The 16377-nt window shown below is 35.2% G+C and overlaps 1 protein-coding gene across 4 annotated transcripts in view; it reads left to right on the forward strand.

Annotated features, from left to right (window-relative positions):
- Positions 1-16377, forward strand: part of RSF1 (remodeling and spacing factor 1) — a 188509-nt gene that overhangs the window by 119861 nt on the left and 52271 nt on the right. For all 4 annotated transcript variants that reach the window (XM_057748974.1, XM_057748972.1, XM_057748975.1 and 1 more), the window contains exon 5: positions 2686-2840. In XM_057748974.1, the coding sequence (XP_057604957.1) occupies positions 2686-2840 (155 nt within the window). The remainder of the gene's footprint in view (positions 1-2685; positions 2841-16377) is intronic.

Genomic DNA, 16377 nt, shown 5'->3' on the forward strand with positions numbered 1-16377 from the left:
TGTGGGGGTGGGAGTGGAAAGTACAAACTATTGGGTGTAAGATAGGCTCAAGAATGTATTGTACAACATGGGGAGTATAGCCAATATTTTGTAATAACTATAAATGGACAGTAACCTTTAAAAATCATATTATAAATAAAGGTCCTGTAAAAAGTGGTAAGAAATTTGCATATAACTTTAATATATGTATATTTATTAAAATTCTCTCTAGTTCCAGTTTAGGGGTTTTAAAATTACTTAGCATACTGAAACTAATCATAAGATCGAGACAGGAGAAATCCAGATGGGTAGTTTTTTGTTTTCATATAATAATGGCTATATTAGGTTTGCATTTTAATACAGTAGTCAGGTTAAAAGCCTTTAGGGGAGTTTTTTGTTTTTTTAAATTAATTAATTGATTAATTTATTAACTGTGTCGGGTCTTTGTTGCTGTGCGCAGGCTTTCTCTAGTTGCAGCGAGTGGGGGCTGCTCTTCATTGTGGTGCGCGGGCTTCTCTTTGTGGTGGCTTCTCTTGTTCTGGGGCTCAGGCTCTAGGCACCTGGACTTCAGTAGTTGTGGTACATGGGCTGTAGAGCACAGGCTCAGTAGTTGTAGCGCACAGGCTCAGTTGCTCTGCAGCTTATGGGATCTTCCTGGACCAGGGCTCGAACCTGTATCCGCTGCATTGTCAGGCAGGTTCTTATCGACTGTGCCACTAGGGAAGTCCCTAGGGGAGTTCCTTAATAAATTTTTCTGCTAAATGTTGTTGTTGCTTAGCGTAGTGGAAGTGATTGACGTGGATTTTCTAGCAATGTTGGCACTCTTCTAATGTTCAGAAGCTTTTAAAATTATTTGTAGTGAAATACTTGAATATATTTTTCAGTTCCCAGCATGACCTCAAAAAATAACAAATGCATTTGGGCACTTATTACATATGGAATTCTCAGTGAAATATGATAGTGATAACATTAAGTGGATAGAGGCTTAGGTTAGAAGCAGATTGGTCCAACCAAGTTCAGAGATAGAAACTTAGCCAAAAAATCATTTATTTAACATAACTAGGTTTTAATTTTCCTTTTTTGTAAACTGGATGTAGTACCAGCTGTGACCTTGAAAGAGCATCTAATCTGACCTTCTACTATTAGTTAATTAAAATTCTAAAACTATCATTTTATTGTATATACTAATTTGATAGTTATAACATATATAAACATGTATTCATTTCCATGCACGTTATTTATAATATGCATAAACCTGTGGGTTCATTCTCATACACAGTGACAAAATAGTTGTCATTTTAATTTCTGAAAGATGTCAATCACTGGCAATTTTATTACTTTCTTTGGAAGCCAATTTAATAATACTTGAGAGAATCCAGTCTTTTATAGATAAGGAAACTCAGGGCTAATGAAGGAATATGACCTGTCCAGGGTGCCTAGCCATTTAGTTTAGGAACAGGGATTCTATTCAATCAGTAATTGTTTTTGTAGAGCCTACTTCATCAGGCAGCTAGCTGGGATGGGGGTGAAATCAGAAGCAGAGGTGGAAACAGGATAGAGGACATATGTGGCATGACATAAGAAAACAAGTAATTTCATCTTAATACTAACTACGTAGAATTAGAGGTGCATGCACAGTGCTTTGATGACACAGATGGGAAGATCATGGTGCTGATTAATTAGCTTAGTGGCAGATCTAGAACTAAGTTTCCCAACGCTTAGTCCATGGTTTCCTTTTTATTTTCACTGTAACACACTGTTTATCTGAGCAGGGAAAATATTTAAGTTAGCTTTTTGTTTGTAAGTGGCATTAAAATTGACCATACCATACTACACCTCTGGATTTGGTAATTAAAAATAGATAATTTGTAGATTGACATCTTATTTATTTGGGATTTTTCTTGTATTTTTTATTCAAATTGAATTCCTTACTGTAGTTGTAAACTCTAATTGGCCAAGCCACACCCATAACCTGAATTTTTGGGGTTTTGAACTGTTAGTAGACTTTAATAGCAGTATCAAATATGATTTTTTTTGTAAGTGGAAAAGAGTTCCTATTCCCAAATGAATCAAAAACTTGAATCATTTTGTTTAAAAAAAAATCCTCCTTCAAGCAAGTTTTACATTGATTTTGTACTCCCTAGAGGTTGCATAGTATTTTAAAAAATCGTCAAACTTTTGTTTTAGTTTAATTTTTGTTCCTGCTGTTCTTTTTAACCAAAGATATTTGCATTGCCACACCAATCAATAGAATAGTCTAAAATTCCTCTTTGGGGAAGAGTTTATTTAATATGTATTTATTCCTAATACTTAACTTTAAAATTTAAGATTAATGAAGGTTATTTGTGCTAGTGTTTTGGATGTTCTTAATGTATTTTTCTTTTTTTAAATTGTAGTTTCTAATACATATATTCTGAAATCTCTTTAGAACAGAAGAAAGGGTTTTCTTTTTAGTTTTATTGAAGTACAATTGATTTACAATGTGTTAATTTCTGGTGTACAGCAAGATGACTCAGTTATATGTAGTCTTCATATTCTTTTCCATTATGGTTTATCACAGGATATTAAATATAGTCCCCTGTGCTGTACAGTAGGACCTTGTTGTTTACCACCCCCCCACCCACCCAAACCCCACCCCACCGCCCGGGCAACCACAAGTCTTAGAAGAAAGAGTTTTATGCTGTCTTTTTCTTTCCACTTTTTTAGAAATCGAAACGAGTTGGCTGAGACTCTTGCGCTCCTGAAAGCACAAATTGATCCTGTACTGTTGAAAAACTCTAGCCAACAGGACAACTCTTCCCGGGAGAGTCCCAGCTTAGAGGATGAGGAGACTAAAAAGGAGGAAGAAACACCTAAACAAGGTTTTTTTTGTGTGTTTTGTTTTGCTTTGTTTTGTAATTTCTTCTCTTTTCCACTCCTCTTCCCAGCTATATAAATGGAAATTCCCTCAATTTGAAAATTTTTAACCCTTTCTGTGAAAGGAGATAGATTTTCCTTTTATTTAGTGGGGAGAAAATAGTAGTAAAAAACCATTGAGGTCTTTTATATCGAATATTTTAAAAATTTAAATAAAAAATGTTCATATCATCAAAATATAATACCTTTTACTAATATAAGAATACAACATATTAGTGAACTTTTAAAAAATTATTGTGGTAAAATATACATAACAAAACTTTCTCATTTTAACTATTTTTAAGTGTCTGGTTCTATGACATTAAGTTCATTTGTGTTGTTATGCAACTGTTGCCACCATTTGCCTCTAGACTCATCTCCCGCAACTGAAACTCTGTACTCATTAAACACTAACCTCTCCTTTTCCCCTTCCCTCATCCTCAGACATCCATCATTCTGCTTTCTGTCTCTATGAATTTGACTAACTCTAGGAACCTTATTTCAGAGAAATCATGCAATATTTGTGTATTTGTGACTGGCTTATTTCACTGAGCTTAATGTCTTCAGTGTTCATCAATATTGTAGCATGTATCAGAATTTTTCCTTTTTAAGGCTAATATTCCATTGTGTGTATCTGCTTTTTGTCTTCATTTGTCACTGGACACTTGAGTTTCTTCTACCTTTTGTCTTTTGCGAGTAATGCTGCTGTGAAAGTGGGTGTACAGATATCTGTGTTTACTTCTTTTGGGTATATACCTAGAGTAGAATTAGTGGATCAGATGGTGGTTATTTTTTTTTAATTTTTGAGGATCTGCCATACTGTTTTCTGCAGCTGTTGCGCCATTTTACATTCCTACCAGTAATGCATAAAGGTTCCAGTTTTTTTACATCCTACACATCGCTTGTTACATTCTTTTCTTTTTTAATAATAGCCATTCTAATGGATGTGAAGTGGTATCTATGGTTTTGATTTGCATTTTCATAATGACTAGTGATGTTGAACACCTTTTCATGTACTTATTAGCCATTTGTTTGTGTTCTTTGGAAAAATACCTATTCAAGTCTTTTGCCAATTTTTTTTTTCTTTGCCAATTTTTTAATCTTGTGTGTGGGGTGGGCGGGGTGTGGATTGAGTTTCTTTGTTTTGTTTTGTTTTGTTTTGTTCTGGGTTACCCTTAGCAAATCCTTAACTCTACAATAATTATAATTATTAAACTAATATGCTAAACTGAGCAGATCAAATCCTAACCTTATTAGAAGGACAGAAGCAAGTCCTAACTTTTCCAGAAGCAGAGAAACCAACTGAAATTTTGTCTAACATCATTTTAGTTAATAATACTTTATGTTGATAACATACCTTTTAATGAAAGGGGAGATAATTTGCTCTCCTTACTGTGCTTTCTTCTTCTACTTTTAGTTTTCCTTTACTGTTTCGATTAGAACCTGAAAGCAGTATGTTCTTACCTTATTTACTGCTTTGAGGAAACTAATCATAAAGTCCCCTAGCTGCAAGCATTGCATAAAAACAAGTAATTATGTCTTTTAATGTAGGGTATAATGTTCATACATATGAAGCATTGCTTTTAGCAAGAATCCTGGTTATTTTCCTCCTTTGACCTGTGTTTATATGATTTCAAATATCTTTGCTGGTTTTATTCATAAGCCATATTTCTGATTGAAAAATTCTTTTCTGTATTTTAAAATTCAGTTTGTAGCCTGTATCAGTAAAGCTTAATTATTTTAAAGTAGTCTGAACCCTCTATTGAATTTTCAGATTTCTAAAAAATTGAAGTATAATTGACGTACAACATTATATTTGTTTCAGGGGTTACAGCATAATGATTTGACATTTGTATGCATTGTGAAATAATCACCACAATAAATTTAGTAATTATCTCCATGCAAGGTTTACAAAAAACTTTTGCTTGTGATGAGAACTATTAAGATTTACTTTCTTAGCAATTTTCAAGTTTACTGTATGATGTTACTGAATTATCCAGATTTTTTTAGTAGCATCCCTGAGGATTAGTTCTGAGTTTAGACTTAATATTCATTTGGTCATTCAGTTTGGTCATTTATTCGTGTGTTTGCTTCTTCTCCAATGCAATTTAAATCAAGACCAAAAAGAACATAAATTGGATAACGATCTCAAGGTAATAGAAATTTAAGAGGCAATTACTCCTATTAAGTGAACTTAAATTTTACACCTATCTTCAAGGGAGAGTCATTGTATACTTCAAATTAGAAAGAAAAACAAACTATTTCCTCAGTAAAGTAAAGCTCTGTCTTGTATTTAATTCTAAAATTTCACTGTGGGAGGCCTTAGAGGAGAGGAGGGGGAATTTCAACAATAACACCAGCTAACATTTATTGGGTATGTCCTGCTTCTTTGCAACCTAACGAATGCTTCATGTGCATTTTTATTTACTGCTCTTAATAAAAGGATTAGCAGCTCTTTGAGGTACTACTATTATTATTTCAGTTTTACACATGAGGGAATTCGGAAGATTATAGACTTTCCCTAAGTTGTAAGATAATAATGTGTCAGAGTCTAAACCCTGTGCTCTTTTAAGTAGAGTGATCTAGAGTGTGCTTCTCAAATTTTAATATGCATGCTGTTTACCTGGTAATTTACCTGATTCACCATTTTTACAGGGACCAAGTTGATGTTGGTGCCACTGGTCAGAGGACCAAACTTTGAATATCAAGGTTATAAAGGCAATTGTTTCCTAACCTTGAAAACAAATACAGTCATCCCTTGGTATCTCTGAGGATTAGTCCCAGAACCTCTGCCGATACCAAAATCCAAGAATGCTTAGGTCCTTTATATAAAATAGAATAGTATTTGCATATACCTTATGCACATCCTCCCACATACTTTATTTAAATCATCCATAGATTACTTATAATACCTAATACAATGTAAATGCCATGTAAATAGTTGCCTGTGTGTGGCAAATCCAAGTTTAGGTTTTGGTACTTTCTGCAATTTTTTTTCTGAATATCTTTAATCTGAGGATGCGGAGGGTCAACTGGACAACAAAGGCTTTCATACTGCTCTTTCTGAAAATATTCCTCCCTGAATGCTGATGTTCTCTTAGTACAATTAAGAGAAAGTCTGTGGGGCTAGACGTCTCGAGAAAAGCAGAGCGGAGGAGCAAGACACTTAGTTCTCTGGCTTTTTTCTTTCTCTTAAATAGTTTCTCTTCTGTTTTTCTTAGTCTAACATCAAAAATGATTCTTATTTATTCATTCGACAAATACTTATTGTGCATCTACTGTGTGCCAAACATGATTTAAGGCATGGCAGTTTAGTAAACAAAGCAGACTAAAATCCTTGCTTTTGTGAAGCTTACATTGTAGTGGATAAAATAGCTGACACATGTATTATTTACCATGTGCCAGCCCTGTTCTCAGTGCTTTACATATATATATATATATGTATGTGTATATATACATGTATATATTTTTTTCTCAATCCAGATGACGTTCATCAGTTAGATGCCATTGATAGCATAAGCTCTGTGACCTAGTGATTGAGTTGACATTCCAATTTTCTGTTTACAAGAGGAGCAGAACTTAACCAACAATCAAGTTCTCAGAAAAAGGAAAAAAGCTTTTCATAGCCATGGCACATAGATGGCCTAATAATGGTGTGATGCTAAGAAGCTTTTGGAGGACTTACCTTGTGGTGTGGTGGTTAAGAATGCAGGGGAGGAGGGAATACGGGGATGTGTGTATAAAAACAGATGATTGAACTTGGTGTACCCCCCCAAAAAAAGTAATAAATGGGAAAAAAAAAATGCAGGGGACACAGGTTTGATCCCAGGTCCGAGGAGGTCACACGTGCTGCAGAACAGCTAAGCCCATGCACCACAACTACTGAGCCTGCGCTCTAGAGCCCACGAGCCACAACTGTTGAGCCCATGTGCCACAACTACTGAAGCCCACGCACCTAGAGCCAGTGCTCCACAACAAGAGAAGCCACCACTATGAGAAGCCCACGTACCACAACAAAGACCGCAACTAGAGAAAGCCAGTACACAGCAACAAAGACCCAACGCAGCCAATAAATTAATTAATTAATTTTTTTTTTTTTTAAAGAAGAAGCTTTGGGGTGGGGGTGGGATTAAAACTTTTTAATATCATTCAGGGAAAAAATCTTTACCTTATCAATTAATATTTTCCCCAAGACTCCAATTTATTGAGTTGGTGGTACAATGGAAACACTTTGATATTGCAGTTTTATGAGTTCATTTATTCATTTTATGTTAAATTGGTTCAATAGGAAATGTAGCAGGTAAGAAATAATCTGGCCCACTTTCCTATACTGCAGAAACAGATGTGATGCCCTGCATTCTGAAATAGGTTTTCTGAGTTCAATCTTAAGGAGAATAATTAATATTGTTTACTTTGCCTTCCTGAAGTAATATTGACAGAGTGGAAAGAATAGCTACAGAATAAATTACTAAGACAAAGTTTACTATTATAGTACTGAAAACTTAATAATAATGACATTCAGTTTCAAAAATTACATGAATATCCTGATTGTAGGTGCCCTGTATATACAAAAGCATTTAAAATTCTATCAATGTGAAAATACCTGATAAAATTTTAAAGAATGGTTTTGAATACAGGCATCTGTGCTCAGGATATTAATAAAATTTTTGTAATTGAATGCCATCACTATTTAATTTTTAGTATTATACTAGCTCTTCGTTCCACTCTATGAAGGAAGGAAAGGAGAGAGGGGAGAGAGAAAAGAAAAAGAAACTTTTCATGATTAGAGAGACTGTGGAAGTTTTCTGATTGAGTTTGTTGTGACTAGAGTCAGAAGGCGAAAATTTAAGTTATCATTCATAGTTTTTTGAAAATGTCAATGGCAAGTGAATAAAGAGATTCACCTATAAAAGGAACATACTGCTGGCAAAATTAAAAAACTATAACCAGTATGTGAAATTAAGATCTTAAAGGAACTTGGGTACTCTGGGCTTTATGACTTCTCAGACTTCACCAGCCAGAGCGCCCTTCCAGGACTAAACTCCACACAGAGCTTTGTGCAGTCTGCTGAGAATTAAGTAGAATAGGGACAGTAGAGACAAGCGAAAAAGGAGGTGCAAATAAAAGTATGGGAGAGGACTAGAGTTAGGTGACCTCATAAAGTAAATCACTTTAGTTTTTAAAATAAAAAATTTGGAGCTCTAGCTGTGAAATTAGAAAAACTGTCTACTTGACATAAAATTGAGCAACTAAAAAAGATGCAGGTCAAATATCACAGAATTATAATAACTAAAGAGAATAAGAAGCAGAATAACATTACTGCAGAGGATGAAAGCTTACCAAAAAGACGTCTCACTAAACATATGAAAACTTAATAGGCGGTAGAATTACAATTTTTCAAAAATCTGTAAATAATATCAGAGTCAACAAAAACAAGAATCAGTGCCCTTAAAAAATAGCAGATGGAAAGATGTGTATGGTTTTTTTTTAAATAAAAACAAAAGCAAGTGAATAAAGAGAAAGATTTGAGAGAGAGAGATAAGGATTTGAAGATAGGCAGTGAAAATCCAACAGAGGTCCATACAAAAGAAAGCCAAAGCAAGGGAACAGACAAAAATGCTGAAGACTATGTTTAACAAAACTTCTTGAAATAAAAAAAAAAGGACGTGAGACTACATATTTAAAAGACACTGCATTGGGCTTCCTAGGTGGCGCAGTGGTTAAGAATCCGCCTGCCAATGCAGGGGACACAAGTTCGATCCTTGCTCCAGGAAGATCCCACATGCCACGGAGCAACTAAGCCCGTGTGCCAAAAACAAACAAACAAACAAACAAAAAAAAGACACTGCACATCTTTGATAATCAACCCAGAACAACCAACATCAAGACATATTCTAGAACTTCCCTGATGGCGCAGTAGTTAAGAATCCACCTGCCAATGCAGAGGACATGGGTTCAGTCCCTGGTCTGGGAAGATCCCACATGCTGTGGAGCTCTAGAGCCTGCGAGCCACAACTGCTGAGCCTGCATGCTGCAACTAATGAAGCCTGCACGCCTAGAGCCCTGTGATCCGCAGCAAGAGAAGCCACCACAATGAGAAGCCCGTGTACCAAGATGAAAAGTAGCCCCTGCTTGCTGCAACTAGAGAAAGCCTACATGCAGCAATGAATACCCAAAGCAGCCAAAAAAGATTTTTTTTAATTTAAAAAATATTTCCCAAAAAAAAAAAAAAGTCTAGTAAAATTATTGGGCTTTGAAGAAAATACTTTGGCAATCCTGACAGAAAGACCAGGTAACTTCTAGGGGAAAGAATATCAGACAGCCATCACTGTATGTGAAAGCAATGCCTTATACCAGAAGAAAATGCCATTAACATATGTAAAGAGAAAAAATGTGAACCAGGGATTTTATGTCTAGCCAAACTGACTTTTAGATAGAGACTGAAGATAAACTGCTATCAGTAGATATATCTAAGACGTATTTTCCCATGAGTCTTTTTATAGGAATCTTCTAGTGAATGAGCTTCAGACAACCATAAAGCCTAACAGAAAACCTCAGTCGTGGGTGATACAGAAATTAAGTATAAATGTATTCATTTGTATGGTTTAATATACATACATAGATTTCCTACCTCTGTTTATGAGAGGATTCTAAGAACAATCATACCCCAGTAGCAGTGAGTACTCTAGCTTCTAGATTTTATTTCAAAATATTGTTTTCCATTAAAAGGAACTAGTGCCCCTTAGAGACAAGATTGATTCAGGGGATGGGCAGGGAAAATATAAGATAAACCTAGAATATTTTAGAATGCCAGAAATTAAGGACATACTCAAAAAATAATTTGGGCATCTTAGTAGGACACAGTGCCAACTGGAAGAAGCTCTCAGTGGTGAAAGTAGAACTGTTTTAGCAACAAATTTATATGACAGTAGATTTAAAATCATACAATAAAAGGAATATCTATGAGTTCCTACTTATATGAGTACATAATTGAGTAAATAAATAAATGGAGGTGAAGGGACAGCTCTTCCCTGTAGGTGAATATCAATTAATTCCTTCTGCACTGCAGGGAGTATACTTCCCTGCAATGTAGAAGGAATGAGAGTAATAGAAACTTACCATTAGGGAAATACTACAGTAGTAATTGTTGCAGGCAAGATCTCTGATAGACACTAAAATTAGCGGGTGCAAATTTGTGGAGAAACGGGATATTAGCATAATCTCAAAGTATCTCCCCAAGACATTTACAGAGGGGGAAATGGTTAACTTTAGAGTGGAATGAGCAGCCAACACCACCATAACCAAATGATCAAGGTTTACATCATCATTACCCTCTGATATAATGCACAGCGTCTCTTTTGTGGAATTTTCATCAGAAATGTATATCTTAATCTAATCTTGAGAAAACATCAAACAAGACCAAATTGAGAGATATTCTACAAAATAACTGTCAAAGTAAGAAAAGACAAGGAAAGAATGAGGAATTGGAGAAGACTAAGATTGGAGAAGACTAAGGAAACAAGAACAAGATGAGACATGGATCCTCAAACAGAAAGAATATGGACGGGGTGGGGGGATTGGCAAAATTTAAATAAAGTTTGTTTAATAGGATTTTACTAATATTAATTTCCTGGTTTTGATAATTGTGCTATGAGTATGTAAGTTGTTAACTTAGGGGAAACAGGGTGATGATGTATTTGAACTATTTTTGTAATGTATCTGTATGTCTAAAATTATTTCAAGATAAGGATTTCAAAAAGAATATTGAGTGAGCATTAACTTGGTAGTTACATGTAACTAAATCTAAATGACAGATACAGACAAGAACATGTAGTCTTTAATGGCTGTGTTTTGACAGTGGAAGTATAGTAAGACAAAACAAATTGAGAAAGAATGGGAAGAGTACATACAGAAACTTGTGAACTTTTCATTAAATCACTTTGGTGATGGTGGTGGTGGTGTTATTCTGAAAATGTGTATAATATGAGGAAAAAATAACTGATATTTTAATTACATCATCTGTGGTGTCCTTGAAAACCAAGATTCTCAATGTGGGAAAAAGAAATAAAAGTTAAGGAAAAACAAATATCATTACAAACTCATGGGTTATTTTTATTAGTTTCTATCTTTGTCCACTGAAAAGACTTAGAAACAATGGCCAACGCAGTAGCAGGGAGCATCCTTAGCACCCAGATTGTGGTCTTGAAATACAGTTTCCCATTAAAGTAAACCGAGGCATCTTGGAAAAGTGGCTGATTCCAGTTCTGGGGCATAATGAGCCAAGAAACATCCTGCCATTCCAAGTAGTATGGACTCTATATCAAAGTCATGTCAAAAGACTCAAACGGCAACTTAAAAATGTTTCCACTGTCTCAGATGGGACAGTTTAAGCATCACAAGGATAATAACTGTAGTAGATTAAAACACAATGACTATGTCAAATCCATGATTTCATCATGATACTAATAGAAAAATTGGTGACTTTTGGAGGGTGCCAGTGGGGACCAAATTATTGTTTTGAAAATTGTTAAATAAACAAAAAAATTTAGCTTTCATTTTGCCTTTTCATTATGAACTGTACCACTGTATAACAAAATAATAAATTAGTAAAGTTTTTATAGAATTTATAATCACTGATGGAAGATTAACAGAATGGGAATATCATCATTTTGCAATCCCTAATAGAAAAGGTTTTAGGTATCGAGCATTAACATCTCTTAACATCACAGAAAGAGATGATCAGACATTAATGCGCCTTGATAAAGAACATACCAACACCAAAGAACATACCAACACCAAAGAACATACCATGCCACAGAAATTGAACCTGAATCTGATGAAGGCTGTAGATTAAAGTGATGATTTACAGGATAAAAAGGACAGAGGGAAATGGGAATGCAGTCAGCAAAATCCAGAAATTATAGAATTGTCATCATCAAATTAACTTGATTTGGTGACTCAAATAAATTGCAAAAATAAATAAAGGGTGGAGGAACAATAGTACATTAAAAAGACCTAAAAAAGAAAATAATAACAGGTAAAATTATATAAATCAAAATAAGGGAGTGATTAATATAAAAGTCAAGGTAATAGTTATACTTGTTAGAGAGGGAATTACTCTTGGGAAAAGGCTTGTGTGCAGCTTTTGGGGTGCTGACAGGGTTCTATTTCCTGTTTGCCTTCTAATAATTTATTTATTTTTAATTAATTAATTTTGGCTGTATTGGGTCTTTTTTTTCTTTCTTTTTCTTTCTTATTTTGGCTGTGTTGGGTCGTCATTGCTACACGTGGGCTTTCTCTAGTTGCAGAGAGTGATGGGCTACTCTTTGTTGTGTGTGGGCTTCCCAGTACAGTGGCTGTTGTAGAGCACGGGCTGTAGGCACAGGCTTCAGTAGTTGCAGCACACGGGCTCTAGAGCACACGGGCTTCAGTAGTTCTGGCATGCAGGCTCAGTAGTTGTGGCTCATGGGTTTAGTTGCCCCTCAGCATGTGGCATCTTAGTTCCCCAACAAGGGATCAAACCCGCATCCCTTGCATTGGAAGGCAGATTCTTTACCACTGGACCTCCAGGGATGTCCACTAATAATTTATTAAGTGGTTCATTTGTTTTCTGTTGCTTTATTTTTTATTATTATTTATTTATTTCTTAGGCTGCGTTGGGTCTTAATTCTCGCACACAGGATCTTCATTGCTGTGTGCAAGGTCTTTGTTGTGGCAAGTGGGATCTTTTTTTTAGTTGTGGCATGCGGGATCTTCATTGCAGCGTGCAGGATCTTTAGTTACAGCATGCGGGATCTAGTTCCCTGACCAGGGATCCAGCCTGGGCCCCCTGCATTGGGAGTGCAGAGTCTTAGCCACTGCTCCACCAGGGAAGTCCCATACAATGGAATATTACTCGGCCACAAAAAAGAATGAAATAATGCCATTTGCAGCAAAGTGGATGGACCTAGAGATTATCATACTAAGTGAAGTAAATCAGACAGAGAAAGATCAAATATCATACGATACCACTTATATGTGGAATCTAAAAAAAATGATACAAATGAACTTATTTTAAAAACAGAAACAGACTCACAGACTTAGAAAAACTTCTGGTTACCAACGGGGAAGGTGGTGGGGAGGGATAAATTAGGATTTTCGGTTTGACATATACACACTACTATATATAGAATAGATAATCAACAGGGACCTGCTGCATAGCACTTGGAACGCTATTCTATATTACTTAGTAACCTAAATAGGAAAAAAAATCTGGAAAAGAATAGGTATATGCATATTATTACTGAATCACTTTGCTGTACACCTGAATCTAACACAACACTGTAAATCAAGTAATTTCAGTATAAAATTAAAAAACACTCTAATTTATTGATCTATATCAATAATGCTAAATGTTGTATTTTTTAGATTCCACATATATGTGATATCATACAGTATTTGTCTTTCTCTGTCCGAATTATTTGACTTAGCATAATTCCCTCCAAGTCCATCCATGTTGCTGCAGATGGCAAACTTTCATTCTTTTTTATGGCTGACTAGTATTCTATTGTATCTACCACATCTTCTTTATCCATTCATCTATTGATGGACACTTAAGTTGCTTCCATACCTTCGTAGTTGTAAATATTGCTGCTATGAACATTGAGTGCATGTATCGTTTCAGATTAGTGTTTCTTTTTCTTTCACATATATACCCAGGAGTGGAATTGCTGGGTCATGTTTATTTATGCTGTTAGATTTTTTAGAAACCTCTAGCCTGTTTTCCACAGTGGCTGCACCAGTTTACTTTCCCACCAGGGTTCCCTTTTTTTCTCATCCTCACTAGTGGTTTTTTTTGATGATGGCTAGTCTAACAAGTATGAGTTAAATTTTTTTCTTGTAATAAGTCATGTGGTAAGCAGTCCAGGTCTGGTTCAGCAGCTCCATGGAGCCGTCAAGTACCCTTCCTAGTCTGCCATCCTTAGCAGGTGGCTTTGATTGTTCCCTCTGCAGGTATTGTGTGTAGACTCTGGACAGAAAGAAGGGGAAAGGGCAGAAGGCACAAGTTAACTGAACTTTGTAAGTCTCACCCAATAGATTTCCTCATGCACCTCATTGGCCAGAACTGATTCACATGTCCCTTAGCTATAAGGTATCTGAAGAGGCAGGTACTTTCTTGAACAAAATCAGAGTTGCAGTAATAAGAAAAAGGAGGAGATAGATACTGGATAGGCAACTAGCAATGTCCTTCAGTGTTAACACGTAGAACGTTCAGTGTTTCATTACATAGTAATCACTATAGTTGGGATGGGTAGGAAAGCACATAATAGGTGATTAATAAATATTTGTTGAGTAAACGTGCTTGAAAAACCCATGGTAACACTTGTCTTGCATCACCTCAAGTTTGTCAAGCAATGTTGCTGCTCCATTGTGATTTTAGAGATGAATTTTCCTTGAGTTTTGTTACTTCAAATTTCATGTCTCTTAAAGTCATTTGCATCTTCCTTTAAAGTTTCCTTTTGACAAAACTTTCTTGGAAATGCTTGTATACCTGAATGGCCTTTTTACCAGTTATGGTTGTACTTAAAGTTTCATTTTATGTCATGGTTTTTCTGTCTTCGGTTTTAGGGACACATCCATGTGATCTACAGGAGCTAGAGTTATAATTGTTGTCATGTTTTTCTCTTATTAGAACTAAGCCAAAAAATATATATTGAATATTTTGGGGTTAAGAGGAATATAAGCCAGTGAAGAATAATTGTTGAGGTCACTTAATCTAGCTGCTTTATTTATACATGAAGAAATGAGGATTAGAGAGTTTGTGACATATCCAAAGATATACCACTAGGTGAATTAGGATTACTGAACCTAAGAGTTTTGAACCTAATGTTACTCTTCATTTTCTTTTGCCATGTTGTTACTCAAATCAAAATCAGTTTAAGGACTTACTCATTCACTGCTGCAAAAGCAAAGTGTCATTTCACCTTGGGTGGGAGTCACAATGAGATCCTGAGTTGCTTTTTAACCAGAATATATAGAAAAAATATTAAATTGTGTTCAGTTTACTCTTTGTATTAGGCTAAAGTTATTTTTAAAGATGGTAGTCTGTATTTTGTTAACCAAGATATGAATTTAATTAGATTTCGTGATACACTAACCAATTTCAATGAATAGGAATTTACTAAACCTACTTAATCAGTGGGAAAGGGAAGACATCCAAACTAGATCCTTTCTGCCATGTCTTTAATTTTCTTAGCAACATACATATGCTAAATAAGTGTATGACAGTGTAAAGAGGGAGGGGCAATACTCTAATCTCGTTCTTAGTAGTTATCAGCGATTCTTGAATTTTTTTATTTGCATTATGATTGAACATAAAAGAAATGGGGGTTCGTAATAAAAATACTTTTTAAATGTTGAATTCTCACGTTAAAGACTATGTCCTACTTCATCTCTCTTCTGTCCATTACATTTTATTCCCATGAAAACACTGAAACTCTGTCTGGTGTATCAACTTGGCAAAAATCTGTTCAAATAAATTTTTTTAATTCCTGTCTTGGTGAAATTTTGTTTAGAATTGAGGTTTTTCAGTTGCAAGGGCAGGGTGAGGAGAATGTAAGTAAAATTAATACTTAATGAATTCTGAAAACACTGCTCAGATTCCCTGAGCACAAGTTTAAAGCTTATATGCATTCTTTGTAATCCCATTCAGAGATTATGGTGTTTACTAAATATGACTTGTTATATTTAAATTTGCACTATTATGTACTCCATGAAAGTTGGAAATACATAGCTGATAAGGTAAAAAGAGGAGTTGACAGATAAACATAGTTTCTCTGTAAAATATTAACTTCTGAAATGTTTAATAATGGCATTTGATAAAGTAAATTGTAATATAACCACATTGAGGAGTGTTACATATAAAGCCCAATTTCTGTAAAGGCATTTACTATCATAAGAGAATGCTAATGTTTCGGTGTGGAAAATGGGGCACCATGATTCCAACTTTGTCAAGTATATAAGACTAGAAGGAAGTAACATAAAATATTTTTTACATATATATTAATTTATTTATTTATTTTGGCTGCATTGGGTCTTCATTGTTGCACACGGGCTTTCTTTAGTTGTGCAAGCAGGGGCTACTCTTTGTTGCAGTGCGCAAGCTTCTTATTGCGGTGGCTTCTCATTGCAGAGCACAGGCTCTAGAGTACAGGCTCAGTAGTTGTGGTGCATGGGCTTAGTTACTCTATGGCATGTGGGATCTTCCTGTGTCCCCTGCATTGGCAGGCGGATTCTTAACCACTGTGCCACAGGGAAGTCCCCAAATAAAATATTGATAGTGACTGCCTCTGGGTATTTGGATTATGGGCATATTTTTCATTTTCTGTACAGAATTGTTACTTTTGTAACCTGAATATAAAATAAAACTGCCTTGTTCATGGTACCTCAGTGAAATGAAGTACTCATTGACTTGAGAAGAAGAACAGTTGTCAGTTTTTAAAACAAATGTGGTTTTTTGGAAAT

Source organism: Hippopotamus amphibius, chromosome 9 (assembly GCF_030028045.1).
Source record: "Hippopotamus amphibius kiboko isolate mHipAmp2 chromosome 9, mHipAmp2.hap2, whole genome shotgun sequence".
Lineage (NCBI taxonomy): Eukaryota > Metazoa > Chordata > Mammalia > Artiodactyla > Hippopotamidae > Hippopotamus > Hippopotamus amphibius.